Raw genomic sequence first — 17,905 nt, 5'->3', positions numbered from 1 at the left:
ATAAATAAATAAACAAATCTTTAAAAATAAATCCTTTTCATTCACTCTGCTTGGATCGCAGAATTATTATGAAGATCCAGAATTATTTATATACATAAAAACATTTTTGAAATTGTTTCAGAATTAGATTAATTTTGAAATTGATATAGCATTAGATTAATAATGAATGTTATAGCATTAGATTAAATTTGAAATTGTTATAGCATTAGATTAATAAATGAAAAATATTTATATTCCTATGTAGGGTAAGGTAAAGTATCAGGCTTTTCTGCCCTCCTGCCATTAGGATTGATGATGGATCCCTGTGGTCCTGAGTCCATGCCTGATGGCGTGTTGGGGTGTTGGCATACATAGGTAGGTACCCCTTGCTGAGAGACTGAGCTTATAAGGGTAGCATCAAGAGGATACCAACAGAGAGAACAGAACAGAGCAAAAGGAGCAGAGAAGCAAAGGCCATGAGAAAGTACTGGAGAGCCCAAGAAGTGTGAAGACTTACTGGTTTCTGGGAGGCCTGCCAGCCTCTGGGCCCCCCAACACCCCTGTCTGCCATGTACCTGGTAAATCCCAATAAAAGTCTGCAAAAGCCAAAAGCCACAGAGGGTTTTAGGAATCTCTTCTCCTTTAACCCATCTGCTCGGGTCATAGATGTCCTGCTCTGTGCCATCCTGCCCCTACATCCTACTCCGACCCTAGAAAGACCTGTTTTATGATTCCAGGAAGCTTCTCCCCACAACTTAAAAAATGGCCTGAGGCAAAGGGCTAGGGCTCCAGGGCAGGAGGGCCCTGTGACACCATCTGTAGCAATCCTCACTGCTACCAAAACCACTCCACAAATAGAGGTTATCAGAAAACATCCTGCAAGTGAAAGGCTCGAGTCCTATTTTATAAACATCTTTTCACAAAATGTCTATCCAACCAGAGGAAATAAATTATTTAACTGTAAAATTATTCTAATATCACAAAGATTCACATACCAAATAGCATACTGATTCTAGGACAAACTAAGTTTCATTTAGAACTTCAAAGCATAACAGCTCTATATTCATCATCCTCTTCTCCTTCTTGATATAACCTTGCAGAAAACTGCAGTATCTGATGACAAAAAGGACAAGAAAAAATTGGGCATAAGAAAAAAAAGGACAGGCAAAAAATCATGGGCAAAAGAATAAAAAAAAAAAAAAGACAAAAAAAGGCCTAAATGGGTTGGCTGTAAAACAATTTATCATCACTGTGAATGCACTGTATAGGGAAAGAAAGGAGAGAAAGGAGAGAAAGAGAGAAAGAGAGAGAGAAAGAAAGAAAGAGAGAGAGAAAGAAAGAAAGAGAGAGGAAGGAAGGAAGGAAGGAAGGAAGGAAGGAAGGAAGGAAGGAAGGAAGGAAGGAAGGAAGGAAGGAAGGAAGGAAGGAAGGAAGGAAGGGAAGGAAGGAAGGAAGGGAAGGAAGGGAAGGAAGGGAAGGAAGGGAAGGAAGGGAAGGAAGGGAAGGAAGGAAGGAAGGAAGGAAGGAAGAAGGAAGGAAGGAAGGAAGGAAGGAAGGAAGGAAGGAAGGAAGGAAGGAAGGAAGAAGGAAGGAAGGAAAGGAAGGAAGGAAGGAAGGAAGGAAGGAAGGAAGGAAGGAAGGAAGGAAGGAAGGAAGGGAAGGAAGGGAAGGAAGGGAAGGAAGGGAAGGAAGGGAAGGAAGGGAAGGAAGGGAAGGAAGGGAAGGAAGGAAGGGAAGGAAAGGAAGGAAAGGAAGGAACCAAGAGAAAACCAGTACATGGGGAATTCAACAGGAGTCTTATCAAGGCTATTGAATACAGGTACCAGTTATACTTTATAGTTGTCTTTTGTCTTTTCCTCACTCTGGACATGTGTTACATTTTGCTTAGACTGGTGATTTTCAACTTTGGAGGCTGAAAGGAATCACTTGAGGAGACTTTAACAAAATTCTGAATACTGGGAATGATTGAGGTAGAATCTAAGTATATATTTAGTTTTTTAAAAATATTTATGATTACGGGCCTCCCCTGGTGGTGCAGCAGTTGAGTGCTGGGTTGCGAAGCCGCCTGCAGCCTCTGTATACCGGTTCGATCCCGGCTGCCGGTGAGGGTCCCACAGCAGTGTACTTCAGGCCTTCTGTCTGTTCTGCTCCCCGCTCTGGCTCTGGTGAATTCTCTCACCCTTCTGCGCTTCTGACTGTACCCAGTGCTTGTATAAATAAATAAACAAATCTTTAAAAAAATATTTATGATTACAAGAACTGGGGTAGAGGCCAGAGGTGTGGGAGGTGAAAGGATTCACCAGAGACAGAGGCGGGGACAGAACAGGCAGATAGACCGAAGTACACTGCTGAGGGGAGCAGCGGGTGAGGCAGGAGAGTTATGCTGTGCCACGTGGGTTAGCTCCCTGGCCGGGGATCAAACTCGCACCGCAGAGGCTGTGGACAACTTCACAGTGCTGCACTCAACCCCTTGCACCACCAGGGAGGGCCCAGAATCTAATTATAGACCAGACATTTCTTCCAAATTCTTCAAGTGATTCTTCAAGTGATCCTGCAGTGGAGTCAGTAATAATATTTTGTGTTTACTTTTTTTTCATTAGAGTAGCTAGCTTTTCCTCTACAACACCACAGATTCTCCCTAAAATAAAGCCTTCTATTGTAATAGAAGATCCCCAAAGCAATCATTTTAAAGCAGGAGCAGTTGAAGTCCAGGGCACCTGCAGAAACTAAAAGATAAGATCATGTGCTCAACTTGCGTATAAGTTTTGGGTTGTATCTAAGACTGTTGAGTTGAGATCTTGCTTTTATATTGTGTACTCGCAAGCAACTTTAATACAAATATTAGGGGCAAAAATATTTTCCCATGAAAAATTAAAATTTCTAGAGAAAAATCAAAGATTATAAGAACCGTTTCATTTCAAACAGGTACTTAATAATTTGTGGAAAATGTCAATTAAAAATGTCCATCTCATCATTAATTACCATAGGTAGACAATCTTGATCACATTCAATACCCAACAACCACTAAGGAAGTAATTCTGAATGTGTCACACCAAGACATTAAAATAACTGGTAAATGGGATAAAAAAGAAGGTTGACTACGAAAGATGAGGGCTAGCCCAGTTATCAAGCACTGGTTCTTAAAATAATGATTACAAAACATTTACAGAGAATGAAACAGGAAATATAAATTTGGCACACAGGATCTCAGCCCTGAGCACACACTGCTCTTTCTGGCAAGGGGAACTTCTAACAAGGACAGGAAGATGAGAGAAAAGAGAGTGCCAGCAACACAGAAGGACTGCGAATCACATGGGCAGGATTCAACCAGACACCCCTTCTTTCAGAGTACGTTCACCATTTGCCAACACATTACTGGATCCTTTTGGGAAAGTACATTTGACTGTTTCCCATTTTCCCCCAACACAGAAGAATAATAAAGATCATATATTTCAGGCATGATGATTAAAAGGGATAAGGGATTTAAAAAGTACAGAGTACCACAGAAAATGTGTGTGACCTATCACAATCATGACTGCAGTGCAGAAGAGGCAGGAGGGAAGCCGGGAGGTGGTATGTGCAGAGGAGACGGCAGCACATGGAGAGGAAACCAGGGTGGACTGGATGGGCGCGCAGTAGGCCCACACGGGAAGCCTCTTCCACATGAAACAGTTTAGTGGAAAAATAAAATAAGCAACTGGCCAAACTGAAACAAAACAAACAACAGGATTTATAAAGAAAGGGGAGAGGGTTCAGCACTGGATAAGGTGAAAAATGAGCAGCCTGCTTTAACATTCATGCTTAAAAGGAAGACATTTCTTAGAGTTTAAAGAAGCGGGTAGAATCCCTGCTACAGGGGACAGCTCATTCTGTCAGAATTCCTGAGACCATGAATCTAGTTATGAATCCACATGCCATATGGCAGAAGCTGAAGACTAAAACAACTAGCACAAATTATGATGACATGAAAGATGTCTACTTTAATGCTTCAAAGTAAATGATGTACCATTAATTTCTAATTTCAGGCATATTGCTGTGGAAATTCATACTACAAAGATAAATGTGTGTGTGTGTGATTCTTTGATTTTTTTTTTTTCCTCAAAGGAAGGGCTGGTGAGAGGTACCACATTTTGCACTTTAATCTAATCTTCTAAAAGTAATTTAACAATCAGGTCTTTAAAGCAAGTTGGATAAGTATATACAAAATGAAAATGTAGAAATTCAAAAAAGATCCATGAAGAATAAGTTTATTTAGAACTCTTAGTAACTGGCCACTTACTAACAAAGAAGGGAAGTGTCAATCTTCCATTAGTGACTTGGCATTAACCAACCCGAGCCTGGGGAAGACGAGGCACAGTACCTGTAACCAGAGCCTGTCGCTTTGCATGGGCCTGCCGATGGCGCTGCACTGGAAGGTGGCAAACTGGCCAGCATTGACTTCCACATTCTGAATCCTCAGGAAGTGGGGAGTTCTGGCTACACAAAGAAAAAGAATTAAAGGCATTACAAGCTGAGATCTATAATTGATATGTGTCTTTTTTTAAACCTATCTGCAATTTCAGACTTTTTTGCTTTGTTTGAAGAAAATAATTTTGAAGAAATTAATTCTTCTGCTTCAAGAACTTTGAGGATTTCATTATGACTGTGAAAGATATTGTGGATGGCGTTGGTATGCTTGGTGCAAGAATAAAGAACCAGGAATTCTGGGAAGGAACCAAACAGAAAGAAGATATTTTATTGTTCCTGCTGTGCAAATTATCATAGCTCAGCAGTCTCCTTGTAATAACAGATCTGTATTAATAAAGATTATACTGAGGCTTAATTGATGTTTTGAACAAAAACATATTAGATATTTATATTAGCAACATGAAAAGAACAGTACGAAGTTAAATGATGTTGTCAAGGAAACTTTTTAAGCCATGTAAGAGCTGTGTGAAATATATACTTTAATACAACTAATTGGTATGCAGTATTACTTGTGTAATATTTCCCAGCCACCAAAAATACTATTCCTATACAAAGACACTGTGAAATTATGCTGGGACTGCCATAGCATTGCAGTTTTTGCTGATTCTTATTTCCAATTCAAGAAGAAAGAATGATTCCAAATGCGAAAGAGTATTAGGTCTGGTAAACATACAATTGTCTATAAGGGACAGCTGTTTAAATAAAAGCTAATTTTATTTGATATGGGAAGCACAGAACAATTTTTGCAGCTCACTGAAAACATGTCAAGGAACTGAAATGATAGGTCAGGAATTAAATTGTATGATAACATTTTTAGGTAAAAATGATCTTATCACAACTACAATAGGGTGAAAGAATTGCAAGGAGTGGGAAGAGAGGAGGTTAGGGAGTAGAAACAGAAGAGAACAGAATATAGCATTTTCTGGGAGGGATAAATAAGTCTACATAATGACTAGAAAAAAATTTTGTTATGTCTTGTCAGCTTTTCCTATTGCAACATGTCTTTAGGTCACATCTAGACACTTTCAGTGTGCCCCAAAACTGAGTATCCGTAGATGATAATCTAGCACTACTATTTTTTTTAAATATATATATTGTATTTTCTTTCTTTCTTTTTTTTTTTTTAAGATTTATTTATTTATTTATACAAGCACCTGGTACAGTCAGAAGCGCAGGAGGGTGAGAGAATTCACCAGAGTCAGAGCAGAGAGTAGAACAGGCAGAAGGACCAAGGTACACTGCTGAGGGGAGCAGCGGGTGTGGCAGGAGAGGTCTGCACACCACGTGGGACCCTCACAGCGGTGGGGGATCGAACCGGCGCTGCAGAGGCTGCGGGCAGCTTTGCAGCCCAGCACTCAACCGCTGCACCACCAGGGGAGGCCCTACTATTTCTTTTTTAAAAGATTTATTTTAAATAAATGTATTTTTAAATTTATTTTTAAATCTTTTTTAAAAGATTTATTTCTTGGGCCTCCCTGGTGGCTCAGGTGGTTGAGCACCACACTGCGAAGCTGTCCACAGCCTCTGCAGTGTGGGTTTGATCCCGACCGGCCAGAGAGGGTTCCACATGGTGCGGCAGTGGAACTGCCTCCTGTCTCGCCTGCTGCTCCCCACAGCAGTGTATTTCGTCAGTCTGCCTGTTTTGTTCCCTGCTCTGTCTCTGGTGAACTGTCTCATCCTCCCGTGCCATCTGGCCTGTACCCCAGTTCTTGTATAAATAAATAAATCTTTAAAAATAAAAGATTATTTCTTTATGCATACAGGAACTGGGGTACAGGCCAGAGGTGGGGGGTGAGGGGATTCACCAGAGATAGAGTGAGGAACAGAACAGGCAGACTGACTGAAATACACTGCTAAGAGGAGCAGCAGGCGAGTCCGGAGAGGTCTGCTGTGCCATGTGGGTAGCTCCCTGGCTGGGGATTGAACTCTTGCTACAGTGGCTGTGGACAGTTTCATAGGCTGCATCGTCACCCCTTGCGCCACCAGGGATGCCCTCTCTATGTTTTAGTTGTGGCTTATTCCATTGAGCAGATGTTTTTTTAGTTTCATTTAGTCCCAATAGTTTATATACTTTTTATTTTCTTGTTGCTGGGGAAGCTACAAAGATATCTCTGAAGTTTACGTCATGGAGTATTTTGCTTCATAGGTTGCGTTTTAACACCTTGTGCCACCAGGGAGGCCCGATCTAGCACTATTAGCCTGAACAGAACATAATTAGGAATGGCAGTGCGTTCCTACCCAAGAACAAAAACAAATACATTTTATATCAGTAACACACAGGGAAACCTTATTATTAAATTGGAGATGACTTGATGATTCAATGTATTCATGATGCTTAACATGCAAAGTGTTTTACATATTTTTAAAAGGAATATAAAAAGGGATTATTGTTACTAATACTAATATATGACTTAAAACCTCATAAACTATTTTTCACTCAATTATTTAGTTTACCTTTGTGTAGGGTAAATGATTGTCAGGCTTTTCTGCCCTCCCGCCATTAGGACTGATGATGGACCTCTGTGGTCCTGAATGCATGCCTGATGGCCACACCTGGAGTGGGGTGTGGGCTTACTTATGTGGGTTCACCTGGGCTGAGATGGGGTTTATAAGGGTGGCAGCATGGAACGGAACCACCAGAAGGAGAATGAGAAGAGAGAAGCAGAGAAGCAGAGGCCATGAGAAAATGCCGGAGAATCCAGAAAAAGTGAAGTTTTATCGGCACCCCTACCTGCCGTGAACCTGGTAAACTCAATAAAAGCATGAAAAGCTACCAAGAGCTCCAGGACTCTACTTTACCCATGTGTATAGGATCATAGAGATTCTGCTCTGTGCTGTTCTGCCCCTTTGTGCCATGCCCCTGTTGTGCCATGTGGGTAGCTCCCTGGCTGGGGATCGAACTCTTGCTGCAGTGGCTGTGGGTAGATTCATAGGCTATGTCTTAACCCCTTGAGCCACCAGGGAGGCCCTTTCTATGTTTTAGTTGTGGCTTATTTCACTGAGCAGATGTTTTTTTTTTTAGTTTCATTGCTCAAGCATAATGCCTTTTAATGGTCTAAGTAAAAAGAAAAAAAAAAATTCTACTCTTTGTTCCTGAGAAGCTGAAAGACCTACTGTAACAGGGTGGTCCCCAGGAAAGGGGGAGGTTCCCCAAGGGAGGGTGGAGCTGAGCAGGGAGGAGAGGAAGCTGCAGGAGTCTGAGGAAGGAAGAAAGCAGGATGGAGAGACAGAAGGAGACCTGGAGGAGGCACATGGAGCCAAGTGACACATGAAGAAGCTGCATTTGTCTTTTGGTCATAGACTGGGTGACATAGATGTGGGTGAGACTCGTGGAGAGGTGACAATGGTGGTTTTTATCTGGATTTTGATTTTGCTCTTTTCCTCCCAGACTTGTATGGTTGTTTCTGATCCTTTTCTGTGGGTCTCCACTGGAAGGTGCTTAGGACTTGTGGCAGGCTTTGGAGCCTTCCTTGCTCTGGGCCAATCCTGTTTGGGTGGACTTTTAAAACCCACGAGGGGAGGGGTAACTGTGGGTGCTGATTAAGAAACTTTATTCTTTGCCTTTCCTGTATTGTTTACTAATTGTATTAAAGTTACTTCCCATTAAAGTCTCATGTTTTGTGTTGATGTGGTGGACGGCAGAACCTATTTAGAGCAGGCAGGTTTGTGGGGTGCCCCTCTCCCTCCTATAATACTTTTAGAAAATGGAAAAAGTAACATTTGTGGAGCATGTATGTGCCAGAAACTTTTCTATCCATATGGGGGTACTTATGGGTATTTGGCTGGTAAGTGTCAGAACCAAAGCCCAGGACAGCCAACTCTGCAACACTGCCCCGGCATGCCTCGCACCCCATGCCTGCCTTTCACATGGTCTTCAGCCCACTGGAACTGGCTCCCCAGCTGACTGTTGGGATTTTAGTTTCTTCCAGGGTCCTTCTCAAATGTTGGCCCTTCCACAAAGCTTCTGTGAATTCTCTTCCTTAGACCCTTACAAAATCAAATGTTCTGTGTTGCATATATTACAAGTCTGGGATGACAGATTTTTTTTTTTTTATTGAGGCAATATTGGTTTATAACACTGTATGTGTTTTAGGGTATAGGGTCATGCCGCTTCAGATATGTTATCATATCACCATGTTCACCACCAACTCCCCAATAATCCCCCACCACAGTCCATTGGGCCCTCTCCTTCCTCTTTCTTTGCACAGCTACACTCCCGAATTTCTATGGATTGTTAGATAACCTGTTGTGGGGCAAGTGAAAATTGTCAGGATTTTTCGCCCTCCTGCCATTAGTATTAATGACAGACATCTGTGGGCTTGCATGCATGCCTCATGGCGGACACCTGGAGCAGGGTGTGGGCATGTGTGAATGGGCGAATCTGGGCTGAGAGACTGGGCATCTAAGGGCAGTGTCAGGGGGATGCCAGCCATAGTAGAAGCAGCGGTAGCAGAGAACAGAGACCACTAGAGAATGCCAGAGTGCCCAGAAAGAGTGAAGATTCTCTCAGCCCCCATCCCCCTGCCTGTCATGTATCTGGTTGCTGCACTACAAATGATGTAAAAAGATCAATAAAAGCCTGAAAAAGCCACTGAGGCTCCAGGACTCTTCTTTACCCATCTGCCTGGATCACAGAGAACCTGCTCTGTGCCCTGCTGGTACTACGCCTGTACACTTAGGTAGCAGGTAGCCTCACTGATATTGCCTTTTCCTGTCCTTTTTTGTAGCCTAAATTCTGCTTACCTCTTCCTGCAAATCACGATAATTAGTTGGACTTCTAACCCAAGGGTTTGGGTATACAGAAGCCACCTTCATGCTAACTTGGTTTAAAGTCACATGGCCTGCTATTATGCAGTTCCACACGACTTGGTTAAGTCTTAGATCAGTTTCCAGCTTATATCAAAAGGTTTTTAAATATACAGAGCATCATCCCTGGTATATCTTAGCATAGCTAAGCTACTAAAATTAAAAACTTAAAAGTCCCTCCTAAAATTCCATTGCAACATCTCATGAATCACTCATGAACCACTGAGGCCTTGCCTTACCTTGTACCCAAACTGTGTCTCCTTCCTCTTTTTCCCACACCCTCCAGCCCCTCCGCCTAGGGTTTCCAAAAGTTTCAAAATTGCTTTTGCTTTTTTTTTTTTTTTTAATGCATCAGAACTGAGTTCTCTTAACCTTTCACAACCAGTAGGGTCCATCTAGGTCTTATGGGAATGAGAGTTTGGCAGCCATCTCTCCTGCAGATGCAGGAATGCAAGGGAGGTAGTTTTCCCTATAGTAACCTTTCCGTTTCTGCTAAAATCATTAGAAAGAAATTTTTAGTCTTTCAAAGATTTCTGTACTTTGTATGTAGCATATTGGAAAAATAAAATATTTAATTTGAAACATCAAAAGTAAGTGTCCCATGGACTAAATTTCCTTTTATTAATTTTTTTAATTTAAATTTTATTTTTATATTCCCCATACAATTACAACCCCCTTATTTTACCCCAAGCCCTCCTTTCCCCACCCCCCACCCCCCATACAGTCTCTTGTTCATAGTTATTTGTTTTTTGTTTTTTTTTAAATATTTATTTATTTATTTATACATGCACTGGGTACAGTCAGAAGCGCGGGAGGGTGAGAGAATTCACCAGAGCCAGAGCGGGGAGCAGAGCAGGCAGAAGGACTGAAATACACTGCTGAGGGGAGCAGCGGGCGGCAGGAGAGGTCTGAGCGCCATGTGGGACCCTCCTCTGGTGGCCGGGGATTGAGCCGGTGCTGCAGAGGCTGTGGGCAGCTTCACAGCCCAGCGCTCAACCGCTGCACCACCATGGGAGGCCCCATAGTTATTTGTTGATTTTGATATTTTCTTTCTTATAGTTATTCTTTTTCCTGGTCCCTTATTTAAGTTTCCTAGATTCCTGTTATGAGTGAGACCATCTGGTATTTCTTTTTTTAATTTTTTAATGAAGTAACACTATTTTACATCCTTGTTAATACTTTGACAGTACAGAATCTCTCCCCTCACATGTGATCACCGTAACTCTCCAACCACCAAAGCACCATCACCCTCTACCTCTCCCACCAATCCCATTCTCACCCTTTCCCCTTCCCCTCTACCTCACCTCCTGGATGTCTCAGATCTATGATCAGCTTTCAAGGGATGGTTTTATCTCTGACCCTTTTTTACATTTCTCTATATCCCATATAGAAGTGAAACCATCCAGTACTAATCTTTCTCTTTCTGGCTTATTTCACTTAGCATCATCCCTTCCAGTTCCATCTATGTTGCCACAAATGACATGAGCTTATCTTTTTTAATCACTGAGTAGCAGTTCATTGTGTACATATACCACATCTTCTTGTTCCATTCATCCAACTTGGAGCACTTAGGTTGTTTCCATATCTTAGCTATTGCAAACAGTACTGCAAAAAACACAGGAGTGCAGGTTTCCTTTCAAATTAGTGTTCTGTGCTCTTTGGGAGATGCCTTGGAGTGAAATTGCTGGGTAATGTGATAGATTCATTTTCAGTCTTTTGAGGAACCCCCACACAGCTTTCCATTGGAGCTGGACCAGTCTACATTTCCACCAAGGATAAGAGTTGTCTTATCCTTCAAACTCTCACCAACACTTGTTTCTAATATTTTTTTTTTTTTAAGATTTATTTATTTATTTCTACAAGCACTGGGTACAGTCAGAAGCCCTGGAGGGTGAGAGGATTCACCAGAGCCAGAGCGGGGAGCAGAGCAGGCAGAAGGACCGAAGTACACTGCTGAGGGGAGCAGCGGGCGGCAGGAGAGGTCTGTGCGCCATGCGGGACCCTCCTCCGGTGGCCAGGGAGCAGCCGGGGATCGAACCGGTGCTGTAGAGGCTGCGGGCAGCTTCGCAACCCAGCGCTCAACCGCTGCGCCACTGGGGAGGCCCTGTTACTAATATTTTTAATATGAGCCATTCTTATCGATATGAGGTGGTACCTCACTGTGGTTTTCATTTGCGTTTCCCTGATGAAAAGTGAAGATGGACTTTTTTTTTAAGTGCTTGGCCATCTTTACAGCTTCTCTGGAGAAGTTCCTATTTAGTTCTGCAAACTTTTTGACTGGGTCATTTGTTTTATTTTTGGTTGAGGTTGTTGCTGTGTTGTAAGAACTCTATTTAGATGTTGTATATATGTACTATGTGGAATATATGGTGACCATACACTTTCCTGCATTTATTTTTTGAAGAAATTTAGTTTTTTTAATATTTATTCATGCATACAATAACTGGGGTACAGGCAAGAGGTGTAGGGGGTGAGAGGATTCACCAGAGACAGAGTGGGGAACAGAACAGGCAGATTGACTGAAATACACTGCTGAGGGGAGCAGCAGGCGAGTCAGGAGAGGTCTGCTGTGCCATGTGGGTAGCTCCCTGGCTGGGGATCGAACTCTTGTTGCAGTGGCTGCGGATAGCTTCATAGGCTGCATCTTAACCCATTGTGCCACCAGGGATGCCCTCTCTATGTTTTAGTTGTGGCTTATTTCACTGAGCAGATTTTTTTTTAGTTTCATTTAGTCCCAATTATTTATATACTTTTTATTTTCTTGTTGCTGGGATAAAGCTACAAAGATATCTCTGAAGTTACGTCATGGAGTATTTTGCCTAAGTTTTCTCTTACCTATTTTATGGTTTTAGATATTACATCAAAGTCATTTATTTATTTTGAGTTCATTTTCATGTATGATGTGAGATAGCAGTCTAGTTTTCTTCTTTGGCAAGTGGCGACCCAATTTCCCCAACATCACACAGTACAGAAAGACCATTGGTTCAATGAGGAAATAAAAAACAAAATCAAGAAATACCTTGCAACAAATGACAATGAGGGCACAACCTTTCAGAATGTAAGGGACACAGCAAAAGCAGTATTAAGAAGGAAGTATATAGCAATATAGGCTTATATCAAGAAACAAGAAAGAGTCCAAATAAATAACTTCATCTCTAATCTCAAGGAAATAGAAAAAGAAGGGCAAACAAAATCCAAAAGCCAATAGAAGTAAATAATAAAATTTACAGCAGAAATAAGTGAAATAGAAGTAAAAATAAAAGACCTCCCTGGTGTCCTAAGGATTAAGTCTTAGCACTACTAATGTAAGGGCCCTCTGAGGCAGCCTGAGTTTGATCCCTGGCCAGGAATCTAACCCACATATGGTATAGCAGATCTCTCCTATCTTGCCAGCTGCAACTCTTAGCAGTGTATTTCAGTAAACCTGCCTGTTCTACTCCCCACTCTGTCTCCGGTGAATCATCTCACCTCCTACAACTCTGGCCTGCACCCCAGTTCTTGTATGCATAGATAAATCTTGAAAAAAAAAAAAGTATAACAGATCAATCAAACCAACAACTGGTTATTTGAAAAATAAAATAGATAAACCTCTAACTAGGCTCACTAGGAAAAAAGGGGAAAAACTCATATAAATAGGATCAAAAATGAAAAAATTACAACAGATACTGCAGAAATTCAGATGATAGTAAGAGATGCCTACGAACATTTATTGTAAATAATTCATCAACTTAGATGAGATAGACAAGGCCTTAGAATTATACCATCATCCAAGACTGAATAGGGAAAAAATAGAAAACCTGAACAAACCATTCATAAGCAAGGACATTGAAACAGTAGTCAAATCTCTCCCAGAAAAACAGAAGTCTAGGACCAGATGTGCTTAAAAGCAAGTTCTACTAAACTTTCAGAGATGAACTAATACCGATTCTGCTCAAACTCTTTCAAAAAATTGAGAAAGAAGTAATATTTCCAAACACATTTTATGAAACCAACATTGTGCTAATACCAAAACCAAACACAGATAACACACAAAAAGATAACTACAGACCAATCTCCCTAATAAACACACATGCAAAAGTCCTTAACACAGCCCTAGCAAACCAAATACAAAAAAAGATTATGACCAAATAGACTATTCCAGGACCCAAGGATGGTTCAACATCCAAAAGTGAATCAATATTAATTCCCCACATCAACAACAATGGAATATTAAAACCATATGATCCTATAAATAGATGCTGCGGAAGCATTTAGTAAGATCCAGCATCCATTTATGATCAATTTCAAATTCTGAAATTATTCAATCGTGTATGTCAGGAGAGCTATTTTGGTAAAGCAAGGGTGGGCTACTGATAGACTAGTCCATCAATGAGTCCGAATTAAGGCAATGTCGCCCCCTAGAGGACATTTGACAATATCTGGAGACATTTTGAGTCATCACAATAGGAGTGTAGGTGCCTCATGAGCAGAAGCCAGGGATGGCAAGGAACATCCCATAATACAGAAGAGGGCCACCAAAACAAATCATCACCTGGTCCAATATGTTAATTCTGCCAAGGTTAAGAACGCTGATATACGTTATAAAGACGTATTTATAAACATTACTGAGACAGGGCGTTCCTGGTGGCACAGGCGGTTGAGCGCAGAGCTGTGAGGTTGTCCGCAGCCTCTGCAGCGTGGGTTCAATCCTAGCCAGCTGGGGAGATACCCACATAGCATGGTGGACTTCTCCTGTCTCGCCCGCTGCTCCCCTCAGCAGTGTATTTCAGTCAGTCTGCCTGTTCTGTTCCCTCCTCTGTCTCTGGTGAATCCTCTCACCCTCCCACACATCTGGCCTGTACCCCAGTTCTTGTATGCATAAATAAATGAATCTTTAAAAAAAAAGTTAAAAAAAATACTGGGACATTACCCTACGTGTTGACCATTTGAGTTTTTTGCATAATATAAAGGTAAAAGTTTCCATAATTAAATCCTCATGTAGAATTTTCCCTTAGAAATAAAATTATTAAGACAAAAATACGCATTTGAGAGAGTTCTGATACATATTGTCAAATTGCTTTCCATAAAGTTTATAACAACTTGAATTTAATAAATAATTTGAGTATCAGGATTGTCACTGGTTCTGCCATAGATTGGTTTATCCGTAGTAAGTAAAACCTGGGAGACTGTTTTCTTAAAAAGCAATGTTTCCAGAAATGGCTATCTGACCCAAAGGAAAAGACAGCAAAACTTCATTACAATGCAGTCTGCTAACACTTAATGTCATCAGGAGGCTATCTGTTAAAATATAACTTAAGTTTTTAACTTGAAGACAAAGGATATGATTGTGTGATACTCGGTCTTTCCTTGTTTGACTTCATTCTTAATAAAGACGTGTTGTTGCACAGAATGAGAGTTATCACTTCCCCTTTAGAAGAAATGTTTTGATCCTCAAGATAGCTTTTTCAAAGACCAACAGTAACTATTACTCACATAAAGGTTAAGAGCCTAAGTAATTTCTTACTCTGTTCAAACCACATTTTGGGAGGACCCTTTTCTGGAATGAATTGACTGTTTCCGTGAACAATGTTGGTTGGCTGAGAAAAAGTCTGCTAGAAGAAAATAAATCTGGCCTAAGATAATAAAGCCCCACCTCAATTAGAAACCAGATAAAGACGCACAAACCTATTAAGCATAAATATATTTATAAGCAAATTGTTCTTTTCAAATGAAAGACAATTGGTCTGAATAGTAACTATGGGATTGTATTTGCCAGATCAGGGCCTCCAGGTGGATAAAAGTCAAAATTTCTATTAATCACTTCCATAAACTTTTTCAATAATCATTCAAGGTTTATACACTCCACAGTTAGGATTCCTGGATTCTCATCCTCCAGTGCTCTCCCCTAGAACTATATATTTAGTTGGGGAGAAGTTTAAGTATTATACATTTGTGTTAAAGATCAATATCTCAGTTTACTACCTCTGAAAAGAAGCAAATATTCTTAAATCTGAACTTTAGTGGAATTTTATTCTTAATTTGTAAGAATTTTGTTCGTTTGCTTTTTTATGTGCCCATTACATAGGGTTTGGATAAAGATTAAACGAGATGATGCCAGCAAGGCATCCTGTATCCCTGGTACTTGGTTTAAAAAATGTTCATTACTACTTAAAATAATTGATCTATCAAAGGAAACTAGAAAAGATTCCACGAAATAAGCTCTAAGCCAGAAAAATTTTGATCCCATGCTAAGATGTAAGTTGTGAACCATGCCAAACCACCTCAATTGTAACATCAGGTAGAGCACCATTAGAGTGAAAATTTTTAACCTATCCTAAATTCAAAACACAGAAATTCTCTCTTTCCCTCCAAATTTACAGGCCCATTTGTCTCCTGGATACCCTTTCAAAATGTTATGCCAGCTTTCTTCTGAAATCTGCAGGAGTTCTAAAAACTAAATATCTTCCATGAATATCAAACAGGTTTTTTTAGTACAACTCTATTCTCATCTGTGCCATATTCTGTTGCTTCCTACTAAAAAACAAAACAAAACAGTTTTAGAAAGAATTGAGGTTTTCTAGCATTAATTGATCTCAAATCAACCTTTGATTCTAAAGCCAGATTTATTACTGACAAAGGTGCAAATCTTTTTGCAGATGTTTCATATTATTGATTCTTCAAAGCCAGCATCAAGATACTAACAACAAAATCAGAAAATGGTGATTTTTCAAGATCAAAGTACAAACTAAGTAGGACAAAAGAGGGCTGTGTCTTCACCCCTTTTTATTTTCATTTACATTTTAATGTGATGGCATAGGTTGCAATGAACTGGATGCATGCCCAACTGCCAGAACAAACAATCCCTGTTTCTATTTGCATAGCATATCATCACAAACAGGGAAGCCAACTGCTGCCAAAAAGAACAGCCTCCTCCCGACCTACTCTAACACTAAAAAAAAAGTATGTTTTGCAAACATTTTTTGAATTTTAAAATTGACACTGCTAAATTCATCACTTTAGTTAAAATCAATCAAATTAGCTACTTAGGTTTGCAAAATACAGCTACATAATTCTAGTGGGCTTCTCAGGATGAAGTGTCTAAGAATAAAAATAATGAAAAAAATTAAATAATTAAATAATTGCTAACATTTATTGAGCTTTTGGAATGTGCTAAGCACTGTCCAGAATACTTTATGTGCATGAACTCATTTAATATCTACGTTTATCCTGTGAGGAAAACATTATTGCTGTTGTTATCATTGCCATTATATGAATGAGACTACAGAGTTGTATCGATTTACCATTATTAACACTATGTAAACTTGCAAAGTTTACATACATATGTATATACATATGCTTTATACACATATGCTTTACACCTGTATATGTGTATAAACCTCTTTGCATCCCCTACTGAAGTTCTAGTGTCATTCCCACTAACAGATTGACTCGGTCTGCCCTTTCCTTTCCCTTTTTTTCTTCCCCCACTGGTAACCACTGTATTTTTCACAGTGTAAGAGTTATTTTTGTTGTGATTTGTTAGTTTTTTGCTTTGGTTATTTATATCCCAACTGAGAGAAACCTTTGCATGTTTGTTTTTTGTTTTTTTTTTTTTTACATTCTGACTTATTCAGCCTCCAGTTCCATCCATGTAGCTGCAAAAGGGAAAATTTTATTTATTTATTTATTTATTTATTTATTTTTTAAGGATTTATTTATTTATACAAGCACTGGGTATAGACAAAAGCACGGGAGGGTGAGAAAATTCACCAGAGCCAGAGCGGGGGCAGAACAGGCAGAAGGACGGAAGTACACTGCTGAGGGGAGCAGCGGGCGGCAGGAGAGGTCTGTGCGCCATGTGGGACCCTCCTCCGGTGGCCGGGGAGCAGCCGGGAATCGAACCAGCGCTGAAGAGGCTGCGGGCAGCTTCGCAGCCCAGCACTCAACCGCTGCGCCACCAGGGGAGGCCCAAATTTCATTTTTTAAAATAGCTGATTAGTACTCTTCACTGACTGTGTATTCCACAACCTCTTTATCTAGTCATCTGTTGATGGGCATTTAGGGTGCTTTCAAGTCTTGACTTGTGAATAATGTTGCTATGAATACAGGGGCTACATGTATCATTTGAATTAATATTTTCTGATATTGCTGAATCATATATTCTAATTTTAGTTTTTTTAAGATTTATTTATTTATGCATTCAAGAACTGGGGTACAGGCTAGAAGTGCAGAGGGTAGTGAGAGGATTCACCAGAGACAGAGTGGGGAACAGGCAGATTGACTAAAATACACTGCTGAGGGGAGCAGTGGGTGAGTCAGGAGAGGTCTGCTGCGCCATGTGGGTTGCTACTTGGCCGGGGATCGAACTTGTGCTGCAGTGGCCATGGATAGCTTCATAAGTTGCGTCTGAACCCCTTGTGCCACCAAGGAGGCCCTAATGTTATTTTTTTAAAGAGATTTCCATACCATTTTCCATAAAGCTTGGGTTTAATTTACATCTTTACTAACAGTGCCAGAGTTTTGATTAATCCATACCTGTGCCAAAACATGGTGTTTCCAGTCTTTTTGGTATAGGCCAAAGGATGGATCTTAATGGAATAATTTTTCAAGTGGAAAAGAGATTTACTATTTTTATAGAAAAATAAAGGACTCAATAAAGTAACTTTTATAAATT

The 17,905-nt window shown here is 40.4% G+C and overlaps 1 protein-coding gene across 4 annotated transcripts in view; it reads right to left on the bottom strand.

The window, feature by feature from the left end:
- The window catches only part of PTPRM (protein tyrosine phosphatase receptor type M), a 796,148-nt gene that overhangs the window by 427,468 nt on the left and 350,775 nt on the right, over window positions 1-17,905 (bottom strand). For all 4 annotated transcript variants that reach the window (XM_054694205.1, XM_054694203.1, XM_037508822.2 and 1 more), the window contains exon 5: window positions 4,340-4,455. In XM_054694205.1, the coding sequence (XP_054550180.1) occupies window positions 4,340-4,455 (116 nt within the window). The remainder of the gene's footprint in view (window positions 1-4,339; window positions 4,456-17,905) is intronic.

Source organism: Talpa occidentalis, unplaced genomic scaffold, assembly GCF_014898055.3.
Source record: "Talpa occidentalis isolate TD23 unplaced genomic scaffold, MPIMG_talOcc4v2.1 talOcc4.13, whole genome shotgun sequence".
NCBI classification, from domain to species: domain Eukaryota; kingdom Metazoa; phylum Chordata; class Mammalia; order Eulipotyphla; family Talpidae; genus Talpa; species Talpa occidentalis.
Note: the sequence above shows the minus strand (reverse complement) of the source record. Positions and strands in the feature narration are given on the sequence as shown.